Source organism: Lithobates pipiens, unplaced genomic scaffold, assembly GCF_037356315.1.
Source record: "Lithobates pipiens isolate NorthernLeopardFrog02 unplaced genomic scaffold, aLitPip1_a1.2 Scaffold_10, whole genome shotgun sequence".
NCBI classification, from domain to species: domain Eukaryota; kingdom Metazoa; phylum Chordata; class Amphibia; order Anura; family Ranidae; genus Lithobates; species Lithobates pipiens.
Window position 1 is genome coordinate 117,301,343 of NW_027507686.1, and position 21,339 is coordinate 117,322,681.

At 49.5% G+C, this 21,339-nt stretch overlaps 2 protein-coding genes across 4 annotated transcripts in view; one reads left to right on the forward strand and one right to left on the reverse strand.

Annotated features, from left to right (window-relative positions):
* RASGRP2 (RAS guanyl releasing protein 2) overlaps positions 1–21,339 on the reverse strand; it is a 1,719,722-nt gene that overhangs the window by 1,143,666 nt on the left and 554,717 nt on the right. The window lies entirely within an intron of this gene.
* Positions 6,511–11,830, forward strand: LOC143934258 (uncharacterized). 3 transcript variants are annotated; one of them, XR_013263238.1, is made up of 3 exons: positions 6,511–6,826; positions 9,364–9,469; positions 10,545–11,830. XR_013263238.1 is itself a non-coding variant. In XM_077457715.1 (2 exons), the coding sequence occupies exons 1-2, from the start codon at positions 8,413–8,415 to the stop codon at positions 11,141–11,143; spliced, it is 1,656 nt and encodes a 551-aa protein (XP_077313841.1). In that variant the 5' UTR covers positions 8,406–8,412; the 3' UTR covers positions 11,144–11,830. The 3 variants fall into 3 exon arrangements, 1 of the variants encoding a protein (XP_077313841.1); XR_013263237.1 differs by lacking the exon at positions 9,364–9,469; XM_077457715.1 differs by lacking the exon at positions 6,511–6,826 and having other exon boundaries at positions 8,406–9,469.

Genomic DNA, 21,339 nt, shown 5'->3' on the forward strand with positions numbered 1-21,339 from the left:
TTTTTCTCACGGAAGGCGATTTCGGCTCTCTACCGGCATGTGGAAGGCCTTGCCTTGCTAGACAGGGCGGTCAGTGGTAAGGCGCATATTACCGCTGACTTATGGTCCAGCAGGCATGGACAGGGACGTTACCTATCTTTCACAGCCCATTGGGTCACTCTTCTGGCAGATGGGAAGGATGCAGGACAAGGTGCAGTAGTGTTGGAGGTTGTTCTGCCACCCCGCCTCCAAAATGCTACTACTGGTTGTGACACACCTCTCTCCTCCACCCCCTCCGCTTCTTCTTCCTCCATGGCCTCTTCCAGTGCTCTGTCCTCAGAACCAGCAGTGCTCTGTAGGCGTTCAAGGGGATACGCAAGTACGCAGGCAAAACGATGCCATGCCGTGCTTGCGCTGGTTTGTTTGGGGGACAGGAGCCACACTGGGGCAGATATTTTCCCAGCTCTGCAGAGGCAAGCCGAGAGGTGGTTGACGCCACGCCAGCTTAAGCCAGGAATGTTGGTTTGCAACAATGGCACCAACCTCCTCTCCGCCCTCCGACAGGGACAACTGACCCATGTGCCCTGTGTGGCTCACGTCCTTAACCTGTTGGTGCAGTGGTTCTTGGGCAGGTACCCGGGCTTACAGGATGTCCTGAAGCAGGCCAGGAAAGTCTTTGTGCATTTCCGCTGATCATTTAATGCCAGTACTCGGCTGGCTGAGCTCCAAAAGGAGTTGAACATGCCCAAGAACCGCCTTATATGTGACATGCCCACCAGGTGGAACTCAACGTTGTCCATGCTGCAGCGGCTGCACATGCATCAGAGGGCCATCAATGAGTACCTGTGCGACTATGGCACCAGGACAGGGTCAGGGGGGCTTGGTTTTTTCTCACCACGCCAGTGGGGCATGATCAGGGATGCATGCACTGTCCTGTCACCATTTGAGGAGGCCACAAGGATGGTGAGCAGTGACAGTGCATGCATCAGTGACACTGTACCTCTTGTCCACCTGTTACAGCATACGCTGCATAAAATAATGGACAGGGCACTTGAGGCAGAACAGAGGCAAGAAGAGGAGGACTTCCTTGCCTCTCAAGACCCCCTTTATCCAGAGAGCGTTCCTGCTGTCCCGCCCATCACACAGGAAGAGGACAAGGAGGAGGAGGCTTGTGCCAGCATGGAGGTGGAGCCTGACACTCATCATCAGCAGTCTTTTAGGGATGATTTACAGTCCCAAGAAACCCATGGACTTGTACGTGGCTGTGAGGAGGTGGCTGCGAATCATGTTGTCCTTAGTGACCCAGAGGATTCCGGACCGAATGCCTCAGCTAACCTATTCTGCATGGCCTCCCTGATCCTGCAAAGCCTTCGGAAGGATCCTCAAGCGGGACCATTACTGGCTGGCCACTCTCCTTGATCCACGGTACATGGGTAAGGTTGCGGACCTTATCTTGCCATTGCAGAGGGAGCAGAGGATGAGACATCTCCGGGAGGCCTTGCATTAACCTCTTTGCAACGCGTTCCCAGAGACTGGGAGGTTACAAACTCCTGGCCCTGGACAACGTGTTGCTGAGGCTTCGGTTGGTCACAGAAGGAGCGGTGGAGAAGGTGGCTTTCTGACCGATGCGTTCAGACAATTTTTTAGTCCACAGCCCCAAGGTATGATCGGTTACAGAAACCATCGCCAGCGTCTGATTTACATGGTGCAGGAATACCTAGGGGCAAGGTTAGACTTGGACACCTTTCCCACCGAAAATCCTCTAGCTTACTGGGTCTTGAGGATAGATCACTGGCCAGAGCTTACACAGTATGCAATTGAGCTACTGGCCTGTCCTGCATCCAGCGTTCTTTCGGAACGCACCTTCAGTGCTGCTGGAAGCTTTGTAACCGATCACAGGTTGCGCCTGTCCACCGACTGGGTTGATCGACAACATTCATAAAGATGAATCAGTCTTTGGATGCAATGCTTTGCAGCAGGGCTCATTCCTGCGCTCCAACTAGAGTATATGAGAGAGGTTGCAGTGTCATGGTACTAGCACCTGTGCCTAAGGCCCAATTTTTCAGCCCCTGTTTAACAGGGGCATGTAATACAATTTTTGATGCAATGCTTTGCAGCAGGACTCATTCCTGCACTCCAAATAGAGAATATGGGAGAGGTTGCAGTGTCGTGGCACCAGCACCAGTGCCTAAGGCCCAATTTTTCAGCCCCTGTTTAACAGGGGCATGTAATTTCAATTTTTGGTGCAATGCTTTGCAGCAGGGCTCATTCCTGCACTCATACTAGAGTATATGGGAGAGGTTGCAGTGTCATGGAACCAGCAAGCAGTGCCTAAGGCCCAGTTTTTCAGCCCCTGTTTAACAGGGGCATGTAATTACAATTCTTGATATAATATTTCACAGCAGGGCCCGTTCCTGCGCCCACCGAGAGTAACTGTGAGGACTTATAGTGTTGTGGCACCAGCACCACCACCCCAACCACCAAAGGCCCAATTTGTCTATCACTGTTCAACAATGGCATGTAATTACAATTCTTGATATAATCGTTCACAGCAGGGTGCTCCAGCGCCCACCACAAGTCATTTTGAGGGCCTACAGTGTTGTGGCAACACCAACACCTTAGGTCCACATTTCTGCAGAGCATATAGGGCAGGCCCCAACTTACAAACATCTCCTACTTGCAAACGGAAAGAGACAACAGGAAGCGAGATTAAAAAAGACGGACGGCCAAAAAAATTATTCAGGGGTGATAACCCTTCCCTATGTTTTCCAAAAAGATTAAAAATAGATTTTTTGACTGGAGCTACAGTTTAAAAATTTACCAGTTCAAAATTACAAACAGATTCTACTTAACACAACAGTCCCTGTCTTGTTTTCACCGCCTGTATACTGCTGTTCTGAGTATATAGGGCCTGGGGGCCCCACGCCTTTCCTTTTTTTTTATTTAGGTACGGGGTTCCCCTTACAAGACCCAAAGGGGCTGGTAATGGGCAGGGGGAGCTACCCATGCCATGTTTTTCTCAATGATTTTCATCCGTATTGCCGGAACCAGACATAACATTAAAACTGCTAGCAGTTTTAATTGACTTTTTTTCCGTTAAATGTCATTTTGTACAGGGACTGTTCTAAACACGGGAAACACGTGCCACTTCACAGGCATACTATAGATACCCCCAGGCACGATATTTAAAGGAATATTTCACTTTTTTTTTCACTTTAATCGTCATTAAAAATCAGTGCTCCTGAAAAAAATGGTAGTTTTTAAAAAAAAAATTGCCATTGATCCATGTCCCCTGGGGCAGGAGCTGGGTCCCTAAACCCTTTTTAGGACAATATCTTGCTTATTAGCCATTAAAATTAGCACTTTTTATTTTGAACGTTCGAGTCCCATAGACATCAATGGGGTTCTAAAGTTCGCATGAATTTTCGGTCCGTTCGAAAGTTCTGGTGCAAACCGAACCGGGGGGGTGTTCGGCTCATCCCTAGTCTCTAACATACAGATTGCTGACCCAAACTGGATAAAAAAACCTCGCCCATGGAAAACAGGGAACCCACTCTGCAAATTCATGCTTCCACCCAGCAATGGCACTCAGCACTCAGTAAACCATGCCATTTCTCCAAAAATATCTCGCATTGGGATTCTGCAATGAAAATATACCTAGGATGGTACTACACTCCAAATATACTAGCTAAGATGCACAACTCCTTGTCGCCTAAATGCTGGCGGTCGTGTAGCGCAATTGGCACCCCCAAACACATCTGGTGGGACTGCCCAACCACTCCTTCTGGTCACAAATAAACACTTTCATTGCTAACCTAACCAACAACAAAGTCACTCTCACTCTGCATTTAGCCCTCCTAGGCAGTGGGCTGGACAATTGGCCTCCAGATACACATGTCATTATTACACACATTCTCATAGCAGCTAGACTATCTATCGCATGTCAATGGAAATCTACAACTTCTCCCGCCCTACAAGACAGGATCAACAACTCCAATGAAAATTGCAAGATGGAGTGGCTCTTTGCCCAGGCCCACCTAAACATCACCAATATCCATTTGCCCACTTCATACCCTGCTAATAGCTAGGGCTTATTGGAGTATTGCAACTCTTCTTCCCTGGTGTCACAGCTTGGTCGGTCCCGACTCTGGATCTTCGAGTAGGAGGACCATCAACTAAGTAATTCGGAGAAAGACAAATAAAGAACATGACCACTGGCTAGGAGCAAAGATTTATGGGAGTGGAGTCCTATAGGGTAGTAGTATAGGTGGGGCTAAACCTACACATATACTGCCATGGATTCTGTCAGGAAATATATAAAATAAGTCAACTTAAAATGTGCATAGATGAAAGCAACAGTCCCAATGAAAAGTGCCATCCACCGCTATGTGGGTATATCTGTTTTGATTCTATGAAGAATCTTGTACTATCATTGTGGCTATATATATCCATTATAATCCTGAGGAACTGGAGGTATCTTGTGGATCAGATATAACCAACTGGGCATACAGCACTTAATACGAGGATACTGCTTGCAGGCCTTTCTGACTCTGTAATAGAGTTCATAAATTCTGTTAAGAATCCATCTAACTACTGGAAATGGCCCAGGTGGTGAATATAGAAGCTGACACTCATTAAACAGCTGTGGGTGTCACTTTTGATTGGGACTGTTGCTTTCATCTATGCACATTTTAAACAGACTTATAACTCATATTTTTTTCACTCTATTTATGTGGTTTGTATTACTATTAGTGCAGCAGGATTTGTTTATTTTGTTGAGTGCACAGTGTGTCTGACTGTCTCTGCCAGTGGCTTTCTTAGTATATGCCAGCCCATTTTCCATTTTTTAGGATTATCCTTTAACATTACCTATGTCTCAGAACCACTGCTCCCTGCATTTCAGGGCATACATTATTTCATTTCTTTACTACAGGTTTATTTTATGCCACCGTTAATCTACAGAACACTTTACATTTTATAGATTCCCATCAATCAGTCCCTGCCCTCAAGCAGCTTATAATTTAAAGATTTCTGCCTAGGTTCACATTGGTAAAATTTGGCATGCGATTTAACATATCAAAACACATGCCAAATCGGTGGCTATTGTGGCAATGGCACTGTCTGAATCGGTGCAGCGCCGACTTTGCCGGCACTGTGCCGATTCCCAAAAGTAGTTATTTTGCTACTTTTGGCGACTTTGGGGACGATTTGTATAAACATCTGTGCAGGAACCCACTCCGATGTGAACCTAGGCTTAATTTCACATACAAGCACACACACACACACACACACCTGCCAATTTGTACAGGCACAAATTAAGCTGCCTGCATATCTTTGGAGTGTGGGAGGAAACTGGAGTATCCATAAAAAAGCCATGCATGAACCTACACATCACACCCAAGGAGTGCAGGAACCTTTTTTGGAGCATCACCACGACTCCATTACATGGTGGTTTTGTACCATGCAATCCAGTGTGGGCAAACTGCACTGCATTTGCGATCCTTTTGCAATGCAGTCAACTTTGTATTGCTACCTGGAGTGGATCGCAAACACCATGTGATAGCAATGTGGTCAGAGAAACGTGCAGGGATCGCTGCGTTTCCTGCACCACTTATGTGTGAACCAAGGCTTAAACTCCATGCGTCCTGATCAGAATATGAAATGAGGACCCCAGTACTGCAAAGCATAAGTGTTAATTACTAAGCCACTGTGCTGCCCATTAAATATTTACAAAGTAATATGTAGCGCAACCCCTGAAAGAGCAGCTAGAGAATATTAGATTCTATGCTCTGCCCCACAACCCCAAGAACAGTCTCAGTCTCTCTGGCACACCTGGTAAATAAACATTTCAGGGAGCCCCGGAATGACACGTACTGAAGGGGAGGGGTAATGGAGGGGCGGGCATGACCGGGTGCCTAGAGACACCAAGACAGAGGATAGGTGGAGGAAGAGAAACACGCAAGGGGGAGGAGCCATATAAAAGGGGGGCGGAGCCGGAACGGGACCAGTCTCGAGGGGAAGACATCAGAGGAGGCAGTTTTCCAGCGCTGCTCCTCTCTGGGCAAAATGGCGGCGATCGAGCAAGTGTTGGAGCGGCTGCGGGCTCAAGCGGAGGTGCGGGGTTCGGAGTGGCTAACCGAGCAGGTGGAGCGCTGGATGGGTGAGACGGAGGCAGGCACGAGTAGCGGGGAGCCGGTGCTGCGGGCCCGGAGGTCTCGGCCTCCGGCGCGCTTTTCGCCGGGACCCGCCCCTCGGCCACCTCGTGATCGGCGGAGCCCGGGGGCGGACAGGTCGGTCCCCCCCGCAAAACGGAGACAGCAGGACGATCGGGGCCTGGGGCGGTCTGCACGCCGCCGGCCTACCCCGGGGGGCGGGGCCACGGGCCAAGATGGCGCCGGCTCCCCGCCGTCCAGCCCGGCGACCGTTCGCGTGGGGGACCCCTGTGGGGGGCCCTGCACGAGCAGGGGGACAGCCAGCGGTGCGGAGGGTTCTGCAAGACGGACAGAGTCGGCCTACAGGGGGGCACGGGCGGTGGGTGGGGGGCGCCGGGCGGATGCGGGCTTACTTGATGGACAGACTGGAGGACTGACGCCCAGGGGTGGTGCGGGGGGGCGCCCTAGGTCTGGTTCTCTACGCCAGTCTGGGAGCAAGGCCCCTGTGGTGAAGGATCTTCCCAGCCACCTGCTTGCTGCGGCCTCTGGGAGCGGATCGCCCAGGGGGCTTCTGGCGCCTGCGGAGAGGGAAGAGGAGGACCGGTCGGAGGGAGAACTGTCCGCTGAAGACGACGTGGTTCCCCCGGCGGTGGAGAGCGGCAACGCGGCTGCGGGACGTGTTCCTGGTCGGCCCGGTAAGTCAGTACCTACTGTTTTCTCTGATGTTTTGCAGGGGTTGCTGGGGGTGGTGCAAGGGGCGGCTGGTTCAGCGGCGCCTCCGGCGCCGCTGGGTGGGGTGTCGGTGGCGGGGTCGGGTCAGGTGGACCCGGGGCCCGCGCCGCCCATGCAGGATTTGTTGGAGGGATTGCGGGCTTTGGTGGACAGGTTTGGGGGGGATGGGGGATCTCCTGCCCTGACGGCGCCTTGGGGGGCTGGTAAAGTAGCGGGGGCGGCGGGGGTCCCGCCGGCGGCGGGTGGGGAACCCGCGGCGTCCGCAACGGCGGTGCCGGTGGTGGGCGGGGGGTCCGGTGGGGAGGAGGCGGCCGCGACACCCAGCCGTACTGATGTGGTTCGGATTGGGGATGCGGCGCGTTGTGAGGTGTACGTCTGCTTCGAGGGACCGCTCGGGGCGCACCTGAAGCCGGAGGTGCGGGAGAAAATTGCAAAAGGGGAGTATGTGGAGATATTCTCGCTGCTCCCACTGGAAAAATTCAATTTGGATCGGGTCAAGCCCAATGACACGAAAAAAGACGATGAGGAAAAGAGGCGTTATAGGCTGATACCGCGTACGTTTGCGAATTGGTTGCAGGCGTTCGCGATTTTGGCGAGCGTCATCGGCGAAAAGAACCCCGAGCACTGCTCGGCGTTGTTTTGCTATATGGACGCCATTGGGGAGGCACACCGGGTGTACGGGGGGGTGGCATGGCTCCGGTACGACGAACAGTTCCGGCAGCGGAAGGCGGTGCGTCAGGAGTTGCGGTGGGATCACAAGGACATCAGCCTCTGGATGAGGCTGATGTCCTCCGCCCGGGCCCCGCCTCAGTTTTTTCAGGGGGGGGCCGGGGGTACACCCTCCTCAGGACTGTCGGCCGGAAAGAAGTGGGGGGTGTGCTGGTCTTTTAACGAGGGTGCCTGCAAGTTTGGAAGTGCGTGCCGGTTCAAGCACGAGTGTTCCGGCTGCGGGGGGGCTCACGCCCTGTCTCGCTGCTTTAAAAGGGGAAAGCGTCCCGGCGACGCTGCTAACAAGAGGGAAGACGCCGGTGAGGGTGGAAAGGATGCTTCCTTTCCTAAGTAGGTACCCGGACAGGGTGGCTGCGCGGCTGCTGGCCGAGGGGTTCCGGGAGGGTTTCCGGATTCCCTGTGACTTGAAGGTGGTGCCGCCGGTGGCGCGAAACCTCAGGTCGGCCTTGCAGCACCCTACGGTGGTGGACGAAAAGTTGGGGAAGGAAGTGGCGCTGGGTCGGATGGGGGGGCCGTTTACGGTTAAGCCGTGGGACTCGCTGGTGGTGTCCCCCTTGGGGGTTGTCCCCAAGAAGGAGCCGGGCAAGTTTCGGCTCATACACCACTTGTCGTTTCCAAAGGGGGGTTCGGTCAATGATTTCATTGACCCGGACGTCTGTGCGGTGTCGTATACGTCATTTGACGCGGCTGTTCGGTGGGTGCGGCGCTACGGCCGGGGAGCGCTCATGGCCAAGGCGGACATTGAGTCGGCTTTCCGGTTGCTGCCGGTGCACCCGGACAGTTTTCGGTGGTTGGGTTCTACGTGGACAAGTGTTTGCCTATGGGCTGCTCCGTTTCTTGCTCCGTGTTCGAGCAGTTTAGTTCGTTCCTGGAGTGGGTGGTGCGGGATGTTTCCGGCATTGAGTCAATCATTCACTACTTGGACGATTTTCTCTGCATCGGCCCCCATGCCTCCGCTGTGTGTGCGATTCTCTTGTCCACGTTGCAGCACATCGCAGGCGTTTTTGGGGTGCCATTGGCGGCCGAAAAGACGGAGGGCCCAGTGGGGGTGTTGAGTTTCTTGGGTATAGTGATAGATTCGGCGGCTATGGAGTGCAGGTTGCCGGATGACAAGTTGGCGGATTTGCAGCGGGCGATTCGGGAGATTCAGGGCCGTCGGAAGGTTCAGCTGACGACCTTGCAGTCCTTGCTGGGCAAACTGAACTTTGCGTGCCGCATCATCCCGATGGGCCGGGTGTTCTGCCGGCGGCTGTCGGCGGCGACGGCGGGGGTGCGGGCGCCCACGCACTTCATTCGGTTGACGGAGGAGCACCGGGACGACTTGGGGGTGTGGCATGATTTCTTGTCCTCCTATAACGGCAGGGCGGTGTGGATGTCGGGGCCGGTGAGCAACTTCGATGTCGCATTGGTCACCGACGCAGCAGGGTCTACGGGCTATGGTGCGTTTTTCCAGGGCAGGTGGAGTGCGGAACCTTGGCCGCGCTCGTGGAAGGAAGCGGGTTTCCTGGGTAACCTGGTGTTGCTGGAACTCTTTCCGATTGTGTTGGCTCTGGAGCTGTGGGGGGAGAGTTGCAGGAATTTGAAGCTGCGCATCAACTGTGACAACATGGGGGTGGTGCAGGTGGTGAATCGCATGTCTGCCTCCTCCCCTCCTGTTATCAGACTGTTGCGCCAATTGGTCCTTAGGTGCCTGCGTTTGAATGTGTTTTTGTATGCTGTGCATATACCTGGGGTGGAGAATGCCTTAGCTGACTCCCTGTCTCGTTTCCAGTGGGACAAGTTCCGGGAACTGGCACCTGGCGCGGAGGCAGTCGGGATTCCGTGCCCGGGGTGGATTTGGGCGCTGCCCTTGGAGTCGCCGCGGGCTGGATACGCAGGTCTGTAAGTGGGGCTACCTGGACGGCATACGTGAAGGTATGGCGGAAATGGCAGGAGTTGGTGCGAGAGGTGGACGGAACTGGGGGAGCCGGGGATGGGCGCTTGCTGGCACTTTATTTTGTGGTCCGGAACGTGGAGAGTGGGCGCTCGGCGGCAGTGATCGATCGGAAACTGGCGGGCTTGTCATTCCTTTTTAAGTTGTTGGGGTCGGAGGATTGGTCGAAGGGTTTTTGGATACGTCAGATGCTGAAGGGTTTTCGGAAGCAGTCGAAGAGGGGGGACACGAGACGTCCGGTGACGTTTGGGGTCTTGGTGGCCATTTGTGGTACATTGGTTTCGGTTTGCACGTCTCCGTTCGAGGTGCGGTTGTTCACGGCGGCCTTTTCATTGGCTTTTTACGGGGCTTTTCGGATTGGGGAGTTGGTCAGCCCGTCCCGGAAAGTTCCTGGGGGGCTGGGGGATCATGATGTTCGGGTGGCAGGATCAGTGGTGGAGATAACTCTTAGGCGTTCGAAGACGGACCAACGGGGTAGGGGTGTGAACATTTGCTTATTCAGTTTGGCAGGGTCACAGGTTTGCCCGGTAGAAGCGGTTCGGAGTTACCGAGCGGTTAGGCCGGGGAGTCCGGGTCCATTCCTTGTCCACGCGGACGGGTCTTTCCTGTCCAGATTCCAGTTCGTGGCGGTTTTCCGGCGAAGTTTGGCGCTTAATGGTTGGGAGGAGTCGGAATATGCTTCACACTCCTTCCGCATCGGGGCGGCCACAGAGGCGGCCCGGTGCGGGTTGGATGAGGCGGCGGTACGAAGGATTGGTCGTTGGGAGTCGCGTAGGTTTAGGTCATACGTTCGACCTCAGTTAGCGGTTGGGCGGTCCAGGGAGTGGGATGGCCCTTAGTTGTATTCCTGGTTGGTTGGTAATACGGAATGCGATACAGGAACCGTTCCTGGGACTGATGGAGTTTTTTCCACGGGGGTAGGGTTGGGATCTCCGTGGGGTGGTAAGGGCAGTGGTTAGTGGTTTTGCTGTGGGGTTATTGTTTTTCGGGGATCAGCAGGTTTTGGTTTCTCGTTTCAGATGGAGGTTCACCGCGCCTCGTTTGGATCGTGGGCCACTCCTACGTGTGTTGGGGGGCCAGGAGAGGAGACATGAGACCTGCGGGGAGGCAACTGGGGATTTCCAGGGCAGAAGCGGAATTGCGATGGTTGGGGATACCAGGAATGCGGTGGGAGAGGGTGGTGAGTGTGGTTGAAAGGTTCGTGTGGCTGCATGGGCCCCCGGATGTGTTGGTTCTGCATGCTGGGGGGAATGACCTGGGAGCCCGGAAAGTCCGGGATTTACTGAATGACATTAAGGCGGATTTTCTGAAGCTGCGTGCTAGGTTTCCCAGTACGATCCTGCTGTGGTCGGATATTGTCGCCCGGACGCAGTGGAGATGGGCAAGGTCAGTGGCCAGCATTCAGAAGACGAGGATCCGGGTGAATAAGGTGGTGGGGAGATTCGTGATTCAGAATGGAGGGCTGGTGATCAGGCACAGGGAACTGGAGTCCAATGTGGGTCTGTACCTAAGGGGGGATGGGGTTCATCTCACGGATGTCGGGATTGACCTGTGGTCTTTGGGTTTACAGGGGGGGATCCAACAAGCTTTGAGGGTGTGGGGTTGCCCTCAAGGGTAAGGTGGTCACCCTTTTCAGGCTGTGGCGTGAGATTTCTGGTGGTCTTTGACGGTGGCGGTAAAACAGAGGTGATATAAAAGGGTGGGGGGGGCTCATTGGTATTATGGGCCCCTCAGTTGTATTCCCGAACGGTGGACGGAATACTGGGAGGTTTTTCACTGCAGGAATTGTTTGTCTCTGAGCGGTCACAGCGTGAGGCCTGGTATGGTAAAAAGGTAAAGCAGTGAGGTTGGTGTTTTTGGAATTAAAGTGGGTCACCGTCAGAGATCACCAGACTGGAGTTGATAAAAGTTGTTCAAGGTTTTGGTTTACAGTTGTAGATATATATTTATATATTTATATATTTATATACATATTTTGGAGGGAGTAAAATATTTTGGTTATGTTTAATAAAAGGCTGTTGTGGCCATTTTACTCCAAAGAAAAGGTGTGGTCTCATTATTATAGATATATAAGGGCTGGTATGGGACATTATTGAGAGGGGGACTGTTGGGCTACGCAGGTCAAGGGAGCCCCGGAATGACACGTACTGAAGGGGAGGGGTAATGGAGGGGCGGGCATGACCGGGTGCCTAGAGACACCAAGACAGAGGATAGGTGGAGGAAGAGAAACACGCAAGGGGGAGGAGCCATATAAAAGGGGGGCGGAGCCGGAACGGGACCAGTCTCGAGGGGAAGACATCAGAGGAGGCAGTTTTCCCACCCTCCCTCCCTACTGGATAGCATGTTTGGGTATGAGTTGTTGGTTTGATTGCTGGTGTTTTCGTTGTGTTTTTTTTTTTTTTTTTTTTTTTCTGTCTTTCAGGTGCAGTGGGCTGTTCGTCACAACAGTGAAGTCGGCCCTTTGGGGGGCTGCTGCGTGAGATTTCTGGTGGTCTTTGACGGTGGCGGTAAAACAGAGGTGATATAAAAGGGTGGGGGGGGCTCATTGGTATTATGGGCCCCTCAGTTGTATTCCCGAACGGTGGACGGAATACTGGGAGGTTTTTCACTGCAGGAATTGTTTGTCTCTGAGCGGTCACAGCGTGAGGCCTGGTATGGTAAAAAGGTAAAGCAGTGAGGTTGGTGTTTTTGGAATTAAAGTGGGTCACCGTCAGAGATCACCAGACTGGAGTTGATAAAAGTTGTTCAAGGTTTTGGTTTACAGTTGTAGATATATATTTATATATTTATATATTTATATACATATTTTGGAGGGAGTAAAATATTTTGGTTATGTTTAATAAAAGGCTGTTGTGGCCATTTTACTCCAAAGAAAAGGTGTGGTCTCATTATTATAGATATATAAGGGCTGGTATGGGACATTATTGAGAGGGGGACTGTTGGGCTACGCAGGTCATGTAAACACAACAGTAGATGGACACAAACTGTAGTAAACCAGAAGGTATTTTTACAAAGAGGCTTTTTGTCATAAAGCAACAGTAGCAATATAACCATGCATTAAGGTATATGTAGAGGAAGAGCAAGGGATTTTGACGGTGCTTACAATTTCAAAGAACAGGAAATATAGCCATATTAAAAATAAATTATTTATTTAAGTCACAGTTTAAAAACCATTCACTTGAAAAGTGCTGAGGTATTTACAGGAAGATTAACAATCAAGGTCTAATCATGGCTCATTGGCCCACACTATAAAAATATTCTCCTCCATAGCGGCCATTTGCAGTGTGATATTGATGTGGACAGAGATAGAACAGGGTATTGTTCTGTGCTACTAGTGAGTTAGTGTGCTATAATGTACTATTGTGTAGGGATGAGCTCGGTGTTCGAGACGAACGCATGTTCAACACGAACACCAGCTGTTCGCCTGTTCGGCGAATCCAGAACTTTGTGGGCCGTTCGCCCATGTTCGTGTGGTGCTCACGCCCCACAATGCACTGTGCCATTGGAGTGCATTGCTGGCTGATGATTGGCCAAGCATGCACTATGACCCTGCATGCTTGGCCGATCACAGCGCTGGCAGCCAGGAGAGCCATAATTGGTCACAGGCATAGCTCAGGGGGTTTAGTACATGCCCCACACTATATAAGGCCTCCAACACAGGCATCTGCAACAGTTACAGTGGGTATATTGTGCCTCCTACGCAGTATACACCTTAAGCTACCCCCAATTGCTGGTGTTGTTCTGTTCCTATACCACAGGCATCTGCAGCAGTTACAGTGGGTGTATTGTGTCACCTGCATAATATACACCTGAAGCTACCACAATTGCTGGTGCTCTTCAGATCCTATACCACAGGCAGGCAGCTGCAGTAATTACAGTCGGTGTACTGTGTCATCTGCCCAGTGTGCACCTAAAGCTACTCCAATTGCTGGTTTTCCCATCTCCCTGCAGGCCATTTGTATATCTGGAAGGCCAACAAGGAGAGGCAGACAGTCACGAGCCAATAAAAGAGGGCAAGCAGGCTCTGTATCTAGAGACAACAGTGCTGGCCGTGGATGCGGTGCATCGTCATCAGCATGTGGCCATGGGACACGCTTGTCCTTATTTTCGGCAGCTGGACGTGTTGAGCCGCAACATGCTCAAGACTTGGTAGAGTGGATGACCAAGCCCTCCTCATCCTCCTCATCCTCTCTCACCCAGGCTCAGGGTATTGGCAAAGCAGCTGCCAATGCGTCCTCTTCCCTCGTCTTAATGTCATCAGTCACTCTTTCCCTAGACCCACCATGTCCTCTTGAGGAGTCCCCTGAACTGTTTGAGCACAGTGTTGGGTACATGCTCCAGGAGGATGCCCAGCGTTTTGAAGGGTCTGATGATGATACCCAGCTAGAGGAAGGCAGTAGCGTGAGCCCAGAGAGAGGGGATGCTCAAGAAGGAGAGCAATCTGGCATGTTCCACCAGTTGCAGCATACTGCCAGGTTTGCTCCAGTGATGAAGAGGGAGGGGATGATGAGGTCACTGACTCCACGTGGGTGCCTGATAGGAGAGAGGAGGAGGAGTAGGAGGAGGCACATCTCCAACGAGGCAGGATGCCCTCTGGGAGCCAGCGTAAGGGCAGCACACGACTGAATCACACCGCAGAGCTGCGCCTGTGCAGAGCGCTGCCTCTGCGCGTTATTCCAAAAGTTCTTTGGTGTGGGCTTTTTTGAGACAAGTGCATCAGATCGAACTGCTGCTATTTGCAACATATGTCTCAAGCGTATCTCGCGTGGCCAAAACATCAGCCACTTGGACACCTCATGCTTGAACAGAGATATGTTGACCTGCCATGCAAGCGTACCTTAAAGACCCACACCAAAGATCAAAACGGACATCTCCTTGCTCCTCATCAGCTGGGATCTCCAACCCCACTGTACCTTCAGTCCTCTCTGAAACCTGCACTGATAGGAATGAAGGTGTAGAATTAGGTGTGTCACAACCAAGTACTTGCAGGCACTCTTCTAGCAGTACACCCACGTCCAATTGTAGCAGGCAAATTTCCCTGCCCCAGCTTCTGGACCGTCAAAAGAAGTTCACTCCCAGCCATCCACCCACATGCCCAGTGGTTGAATGCTAGCTTGGCTAAATTGCTAGCACTTCAACATCTGCCTTTTCAGTTGGTAGACTTGGACCCCTTCTGTGAGTTTGTGCATTGTGCGGTTCCTCAGTGGCAGGTTCCCAAACGCCACTTTTTCTCACGGAAGGCGATTCCAGATCTCTACCGGCATGTGGAAGGCAATGTCCATGCCACTCTGGACAGAGCGGTCACTGTAAGGTGCATATTACCGCTGACTCATGGTCCAGCAGGCATGGATGTTACCCATCTTTCACAGTGCATTGGGTGACTCTTCTGGCAGCTGGGAAGGGTGCAGGACAAGGTGGAGTAGTGTTGGAGGTTGTTCCGCCACCACGCCTCCAAAATTTTACTACTGGTTGTGACACACCTCTCTCCTCTACCCCCTCCTCTACTTCTTCCTCCATGGCCTCTTCCTGTGGTTTGTACTCGGAACCAGCGGTGCTCCGTAGGTGTTCCAGGGGCTACGCAAGTATGCAGGCAAAAAGATGCCATGCCCTGTTTGCGCTGGTGTGTTTGGGGAACAGGAGCCACACTGGGGCAGATATTTTGTCAGCTCTGCAGGGGCAGGCCGAGAGGTGGTTGACGCCACGCCAGCTTAAGCCAGGAATGGTGGTTTGCGACAATAAAAAGAATATAAAGAAAAAGTACTAATGCGCTACACCTGCCTACTATCTCAAATCAGTGAAATAATAAATATGAAAGGAAGCAGCCAGCACAGAATGGTGATCTCAACACCAAAAATAAAATCGAGTAAAATGAGTGAATAAATGCGGCGCTACCTATAAAATAAAAAAGTGTAATACTAGAAAAAATATTAGAAAAAATATGAATAGCAAAAATAAAATCTAACTCCTAAGTGAGAACAAGGTATAATAAATAAAAGTGCTTCAAGTGCTTTAGAGGTGCATGAATAATGCAAATAAATATAGATCCAGATACGTGTGTATGTGCAAATGCATACAAATCCAAATTCGTGTATAAGTGCATAAACAATATCAATACATTGCAAATAATCAATAACCACTCAAGTGCAAGAGTGCATACTGACAAAAAATAAATGTCCACTAAAACCATGTATAAATAATATCAAAGTCCATGCAAAAATATCAAAGTCCATGCAAAAATATATAAAGTGATATTCTATTGGTGATAGTCCACTGCAAACTTCTGTGCAAACTTCAGTGCCCAGTGCGTGCACCACCTATTTTCCCCAGCCTCTCACCTCCAATAAATGGCAAAAGAGCGTTATGTAAATTCAGATATACGTTGAATCCTTAACGATCCAGCCCCAATGGAGTACCGCTGTTTGTACCGCTATATACCGCTATGTATATACATTCAATTCTCTCCCCCTTTCTCCAAATACATCCGGTTGGCATTAGTAATGTGCATGGAAGAAAACAAAGGGACTCCCATGTGTAGAAACGTATAACCAGCTTTTTAATAATGATATCCACACTTACATTTAAAATAATGACAGCTATCCCGTAGTAGACTCCATGATGAAGTCACGGCCGATCACAGATTGGTCACACCCCGACTGTGCACGGCGCATGCGCGCGATCGTGAGCACGCTGCGCGTGCACGTCGGTGGCGGCGCGTTCTCCGGGAACACTGCTCATCACCAACGCTGGTAAACAGCCATTGGCCGGCTGTTTACCTACGTGATCGGCTGTGATCCTTTCACAGCCGATCACTAAAATGTAAACAAACTGCGGTAACGAGATGTTACCGGGTTCTCCTCCTCACACACTGATCGTGTGTGAGGAGGAGATTGCGGTAACATCTCGTTACCGCCTACAGTACACATCAAGCACACTGATTGCCCCCCCAATAAAGAGGACCTGTCACCACCCCTCATAGTACCTGTCAATCACAGTCCATCAGAGTACCTGTCACAGTCCATCAGAGTATTTGAGTAGCTGTCACAGCCCATCAGAGTACCCGAGTAGCTGTCACAGCCCATCAGAGTACCCGAGTACCTGCCACGGCCCATCAGAGTACCCGGGTACCTGCCACGGCCCATCAGAGTACCCGAGTACCTGCCACGGCCCATCAGAGTACCCGAGTACCTGTCACGGCCCATCAGGGTACCCGAGTACCTGTCACGGTCCATCAGGGTACCCGAGTACCTGTCCCGGTCCATCAGGGTACCCGAGTACCTGTCACGGTCCATCAGGGTACCCGAGTACCTGTCACGGTCCATCAGGGTACCCGAGTACCTGTCCCAGTCCATCTGAGTACCCGAGTACCTGTGCCAGTCCATCTGAGTACCCGAGTACCTGTCACAGTTCATCTGAGTACCCGAGTACCTGTCACGGTCCATACGAGTACCTGTCACCACCCTTCAGAGTACCCAAATACCAGTCACCAGGCAGTCAGAGTACCTGAGTACCTGTCACCAGGCCATCAGAGTACCCCAGTACCTGTCACCAGGCCAGAGTACCCGAGTACCTGTCACCAGGCCATCAGAGTACCCGAGTATCTGTCACCAGGCCATCAGAGTAACCGAGTACCTGTCACCAGGCCATCAGAGTACCAGAGTACCTATCTCCAGCCCATCAGAGTACCTGAGTACCTATTTGCAGCCCATGTCTCATAGAATATACGTTGGGGTGTTTGCTTTCCAAAATGGGGTCATTTTGGGGGTAATTTCACTGTCCTGGTGGTCCAGGACCTTCAAAAGTGTGATGGGTAGGAATGAAATGAGATGTGTAATTTATGCTCCTAGAACGCCTGAACGTACTACTTAAATGTTCGGCCTCTCTATGTGACCAGGCTGTGTAAAAGTCCTACACATGTGGTATCGCCCTACTCGGAAAGAGTAGCAGAATGTATTTTGGGGTGTAATGTTTGCAATATACATGCTGTGTGTTAGAAATATCTTATAAATTGACAATTTTGTGTAAAAAAAAATGCATTTTAATTTTTTTCCACATATTCCAAAAACTTCTGGAAAAAAAATTAACCGTTCAAAAGACTCATTATGCCTCACAGATTATACGTTGGGGTGTTTGCTTTCCAAAATGGGGTCATTTTATGGGAAATTCCATTGTCCTGGTACTCCAGGGCTTTGAGGTGGTTGAGAAATGAGATGCGTCATTTTTGCTCGTAGAACGTCTGAAGGTACTATATCAATGTTGGTGCTCTGTATGTGGCCAGGCTGTGTAAAAGTCTCACACATGTGGTATCGCCATACTCGGGAAGAGTAGCAGAATGTATTTTGGGGTGTAATTTGTTGTATGCATATGCTGTGTGTGAGAAATAACCTGATAATATGACAATTTTGTAAAAAAAAAAAAATAATAATAATAATAATAATAATAAAAAAAAATCTTCATTTTGCAAAGAATTGTGGGAAAAAATGACAACTTAAAAAAACTCACCATGCTACTTACTTAATACCTTGGAATGTCTACTTTCTAAAAAGGGGTCATTTGTGGAGTATTTGTACTTTCCTGACTTGTTAGTGTCACAAGAAATGAGATACACCAGATGTACTGAAGGCCTGATCAGATGTGATCAATTTTCAGCGATAGGCACCATAGTTTGTAGACTCTATAACTTTCACAAAGACCAAATAATATATACTAATGTGGGTTATTTTTACCAAAGATAGGTAGCAGTATAAATTTTGGCTGAAATTTATGAAGAAAAATTACTAATTAGCAAAAATTTATGACAGAAACAAAGAAAAAGGCATTTTTTTCACAAAATTGACATTTTATTTTATTTATAGCACAAAAAAAAACAAAAAAAAACCCCTAGTGATTAACCTCCCTGGCGGTATGATTCAGTCTGGAATAAGGTGCTGAAAGCGGTACAATTATTGTGCATGGAAATCTGGCTTTTATTTTGTAGTCCTGTAATTCTTAGGAATAACGCTCTGAAATCTCTTCAAACCAGAGTCTAGCGGACATCCCGGGTATGATAAAGTTTATAATATAATAAAGAATAATACAAATTATTCAATAATGTAATCAAATCCAAAAAAAACTGAAAAAGGGACATGTTTTGGTTGCTATGGACAATCTCCAAATTCCAAGCAGTAAAAAACTGTATTTATAATATAAAAGTGCATGCAGGGCATTGCACAGACCACTAGGGACAAAGGGGGTGTGTATTTTTTACTACAGCACTGTAATCTGTAAGATTACAGTACTGTGTGTGTTTTGTGTGTTTTTACTTTTTTGAATTTGGCGCCGTTCTCCGCTCCCGTGCGTCGTAACGTCGCAGGGAACGGAGCTCGGCGGCATTCGGCACTGTGAATCGAGCGCAGGACGGCTCGATCACACAGCGCGGCGGACATCACTGGATCCAGGGGACAAGGTAAGTAATGATCCCTGTGTCCTCCCCTGCATCGAGCGGTGCAAACCCGAGTCTGGCTCGGGATTACCGCTATTGTAATGAAAATCCCAACCCGAGCCAGACTCTATTTGTGTGGAAAAAAGGATGCAAGTTTCATATGGGTATAGTGTTGGATGACTGAGTGATTGTCATCCAAACTGTGAGAGCGCTGAAAGCTTAAAATTGGTCTGGTCAGGAAGGGGGTGTAACTGCACTGTATTGAGGTGGTTAAAAATAGTTTTTTTGACTGGAGCTAGAGTTTAAAAATGTACCAATTCAAAATTACAAAAAGATTCTACTTAACAGAACAAACCTACACAGTTCCTGTTTTGTTTGCACCGCCTGTATACTGCTGTTCTGAGTATATAGGACCTGGGGGCCCCACGCCTTTCCTTTTTTTTAATATCCGTACAAGACCCAAAGGGGCTGGTAATGGGCAGGGGGGGGCTACCCATGCTATTTTTCTCAATGATTTTCATCCATATTGCCATAATCAGACATTATATTAAAACCACAAGCAGTTTTAAAATACCTTTTCTCCGTTAAATGTCATTTTCTGCAGGGACTGTTCTAAGCACGGGAAACACGTGCTACTTTACAGGCATACTATAGAAACCCCCAGGCACGATATTTAAAGGAATATTTCAAAATTTTTTCACTTTAAAATCAGTGCTCTCGATAAAACGTCTGTTAAAAAAAAAAAAATTGCATTGATCCATGTCCCCAAACCCTTTTTAGGTCAATATCTTGCACATTAGCCCTTAAAATTAGGACTTTTGATTTTGAGCATTCAAGTCCCATAGACTTTAATGGGGTTCTACGAATTTTCGGTCCGTTCAAAGGTTCTGGTGCGAACCGAACCGGGGGGGGTGTTCGGCTCATCCCTACTATTGTGCTTCTATTGTCAGTGTAGAATATTAGTTAAGTGTAATTCTAGTGATAGTTCAGTTTGAGTGTAGTGTGACCATTTATTTTTACTTTAGTGTCAGTTTAATTTGTCAGCGCAGGTTTGCCAGGGCACGTGTAACGCAGTATATATTCATGCCTTACCATGAATCAGACCGAGACAGAAGTACACTTAAATCACACTTGTTTATTATTATTAATAATAAATAAAATGTAAACAGAGTAAAAGTAGTCAAAGCATAGCCAGAGTTCAGAAAATGGAATGGATAGTCAGACAAGACAAAAACGTCAGGGAGCCAGAAATCATCATAGTAGAACTGCAAGCAGGATCTTGAGCCGGAAGGAATGTCAGCCAAGCAAGTCTTTAACAGGAACACACTAGAAAGTCTCTAGAGATGTGACCAATAGGGATGGCCGAACTGTTCACCCCGGCGGTCGGTTCGCGACTATCGGTGCTGTTCACCCAGCGGACATATGCGTTTACAGTGTGAAAGAACTTTGACCCATGATGACACATCCATCATGGGGTACAGGACAGCCAATTGAGACATTTCAGCACATTGACAATTGGACATACGCCCTACCTTATAAATAGACCTGATCTGGCGGCCATTTTACATTCTGTCTTATGTCAGTTAAGGACAGGACGCTGTGTGGAGCAGGGAGAGACTGTAGTGACACAAATCACTAGCTATTAGGTCCACAAAAGTCCTTTTAAGGACTGGTAAAGGTGTAGTACAGTATATAGGGTTCAGTGCACTGCTGTGCTGGTGATTGCAGCTGTCTTTTGTCAGTGTAGGGACAGGACGCTGTGTGGAGCAGGGACAGTCAGTTTAATCACTAGCTAGCTATTACTACTAGGTCCACAAAGGTCCTTTTAAAGGACTGGTATAGGTGTACAGTATATAGGGTGCTGGTGCACTGCTGCTGACTGCTGCCCGATTCTGCAGCTGTCTTTTATCAGTGTAGGGACTGAGGGGCAGTCTGCAAATCACTAGCTACTAGGTTCACAAAGGTCCTTTTAAGGACTGGTATAGGTGTACAATATATAGGGTTGTGGTACACTGCTGTGCTGCAGATTACTGCTCGTTTCTGCAGATGTCTTTTATCAGTGTAGGGACTGAGGGACAGTCTGCAAATCACTAGCTACTAGGTCCAAAAAGGTCCTTTTTTAAGGACTGGTATAGGTGTACAGTATATAGGGTTGTGGTGCACTGCTGTGCTGCAGATTACTGCTCGTTTCTGCAGCTGTCTTTTATCAGTGTAGGGACTGAGGGACAGTCTGCAAATCACTAGCTACTAGGTCCACAAAGGTCCTTTTAAGGACTGGTATAGGTGTACTATTTGGTGTGCAGTATATAGGTGTGTAATACACGTATAAAATACTTGCACATATAGAAAGCATAGCATAGTGCATTTCCACTGTGCAGCATTGTGACTGCTGAGCG

Coding starts and splice junctions, on each gene's coding strand:
- LOC143934258 (XM_077457715.1), top strand. CDS start 8,413: ATGGGCTGCTCCGTTTCTTGCTCCGTGTTCGAGCAGTTTAGTTCGTTC. Junction 9,470..10,544: donor GCCGCGGGCTGGATACGCAG/GTCTGTAAGTGG, acceptor TTCTCGTTTCAG/ATGGAGGTTCACCGCGCCTC.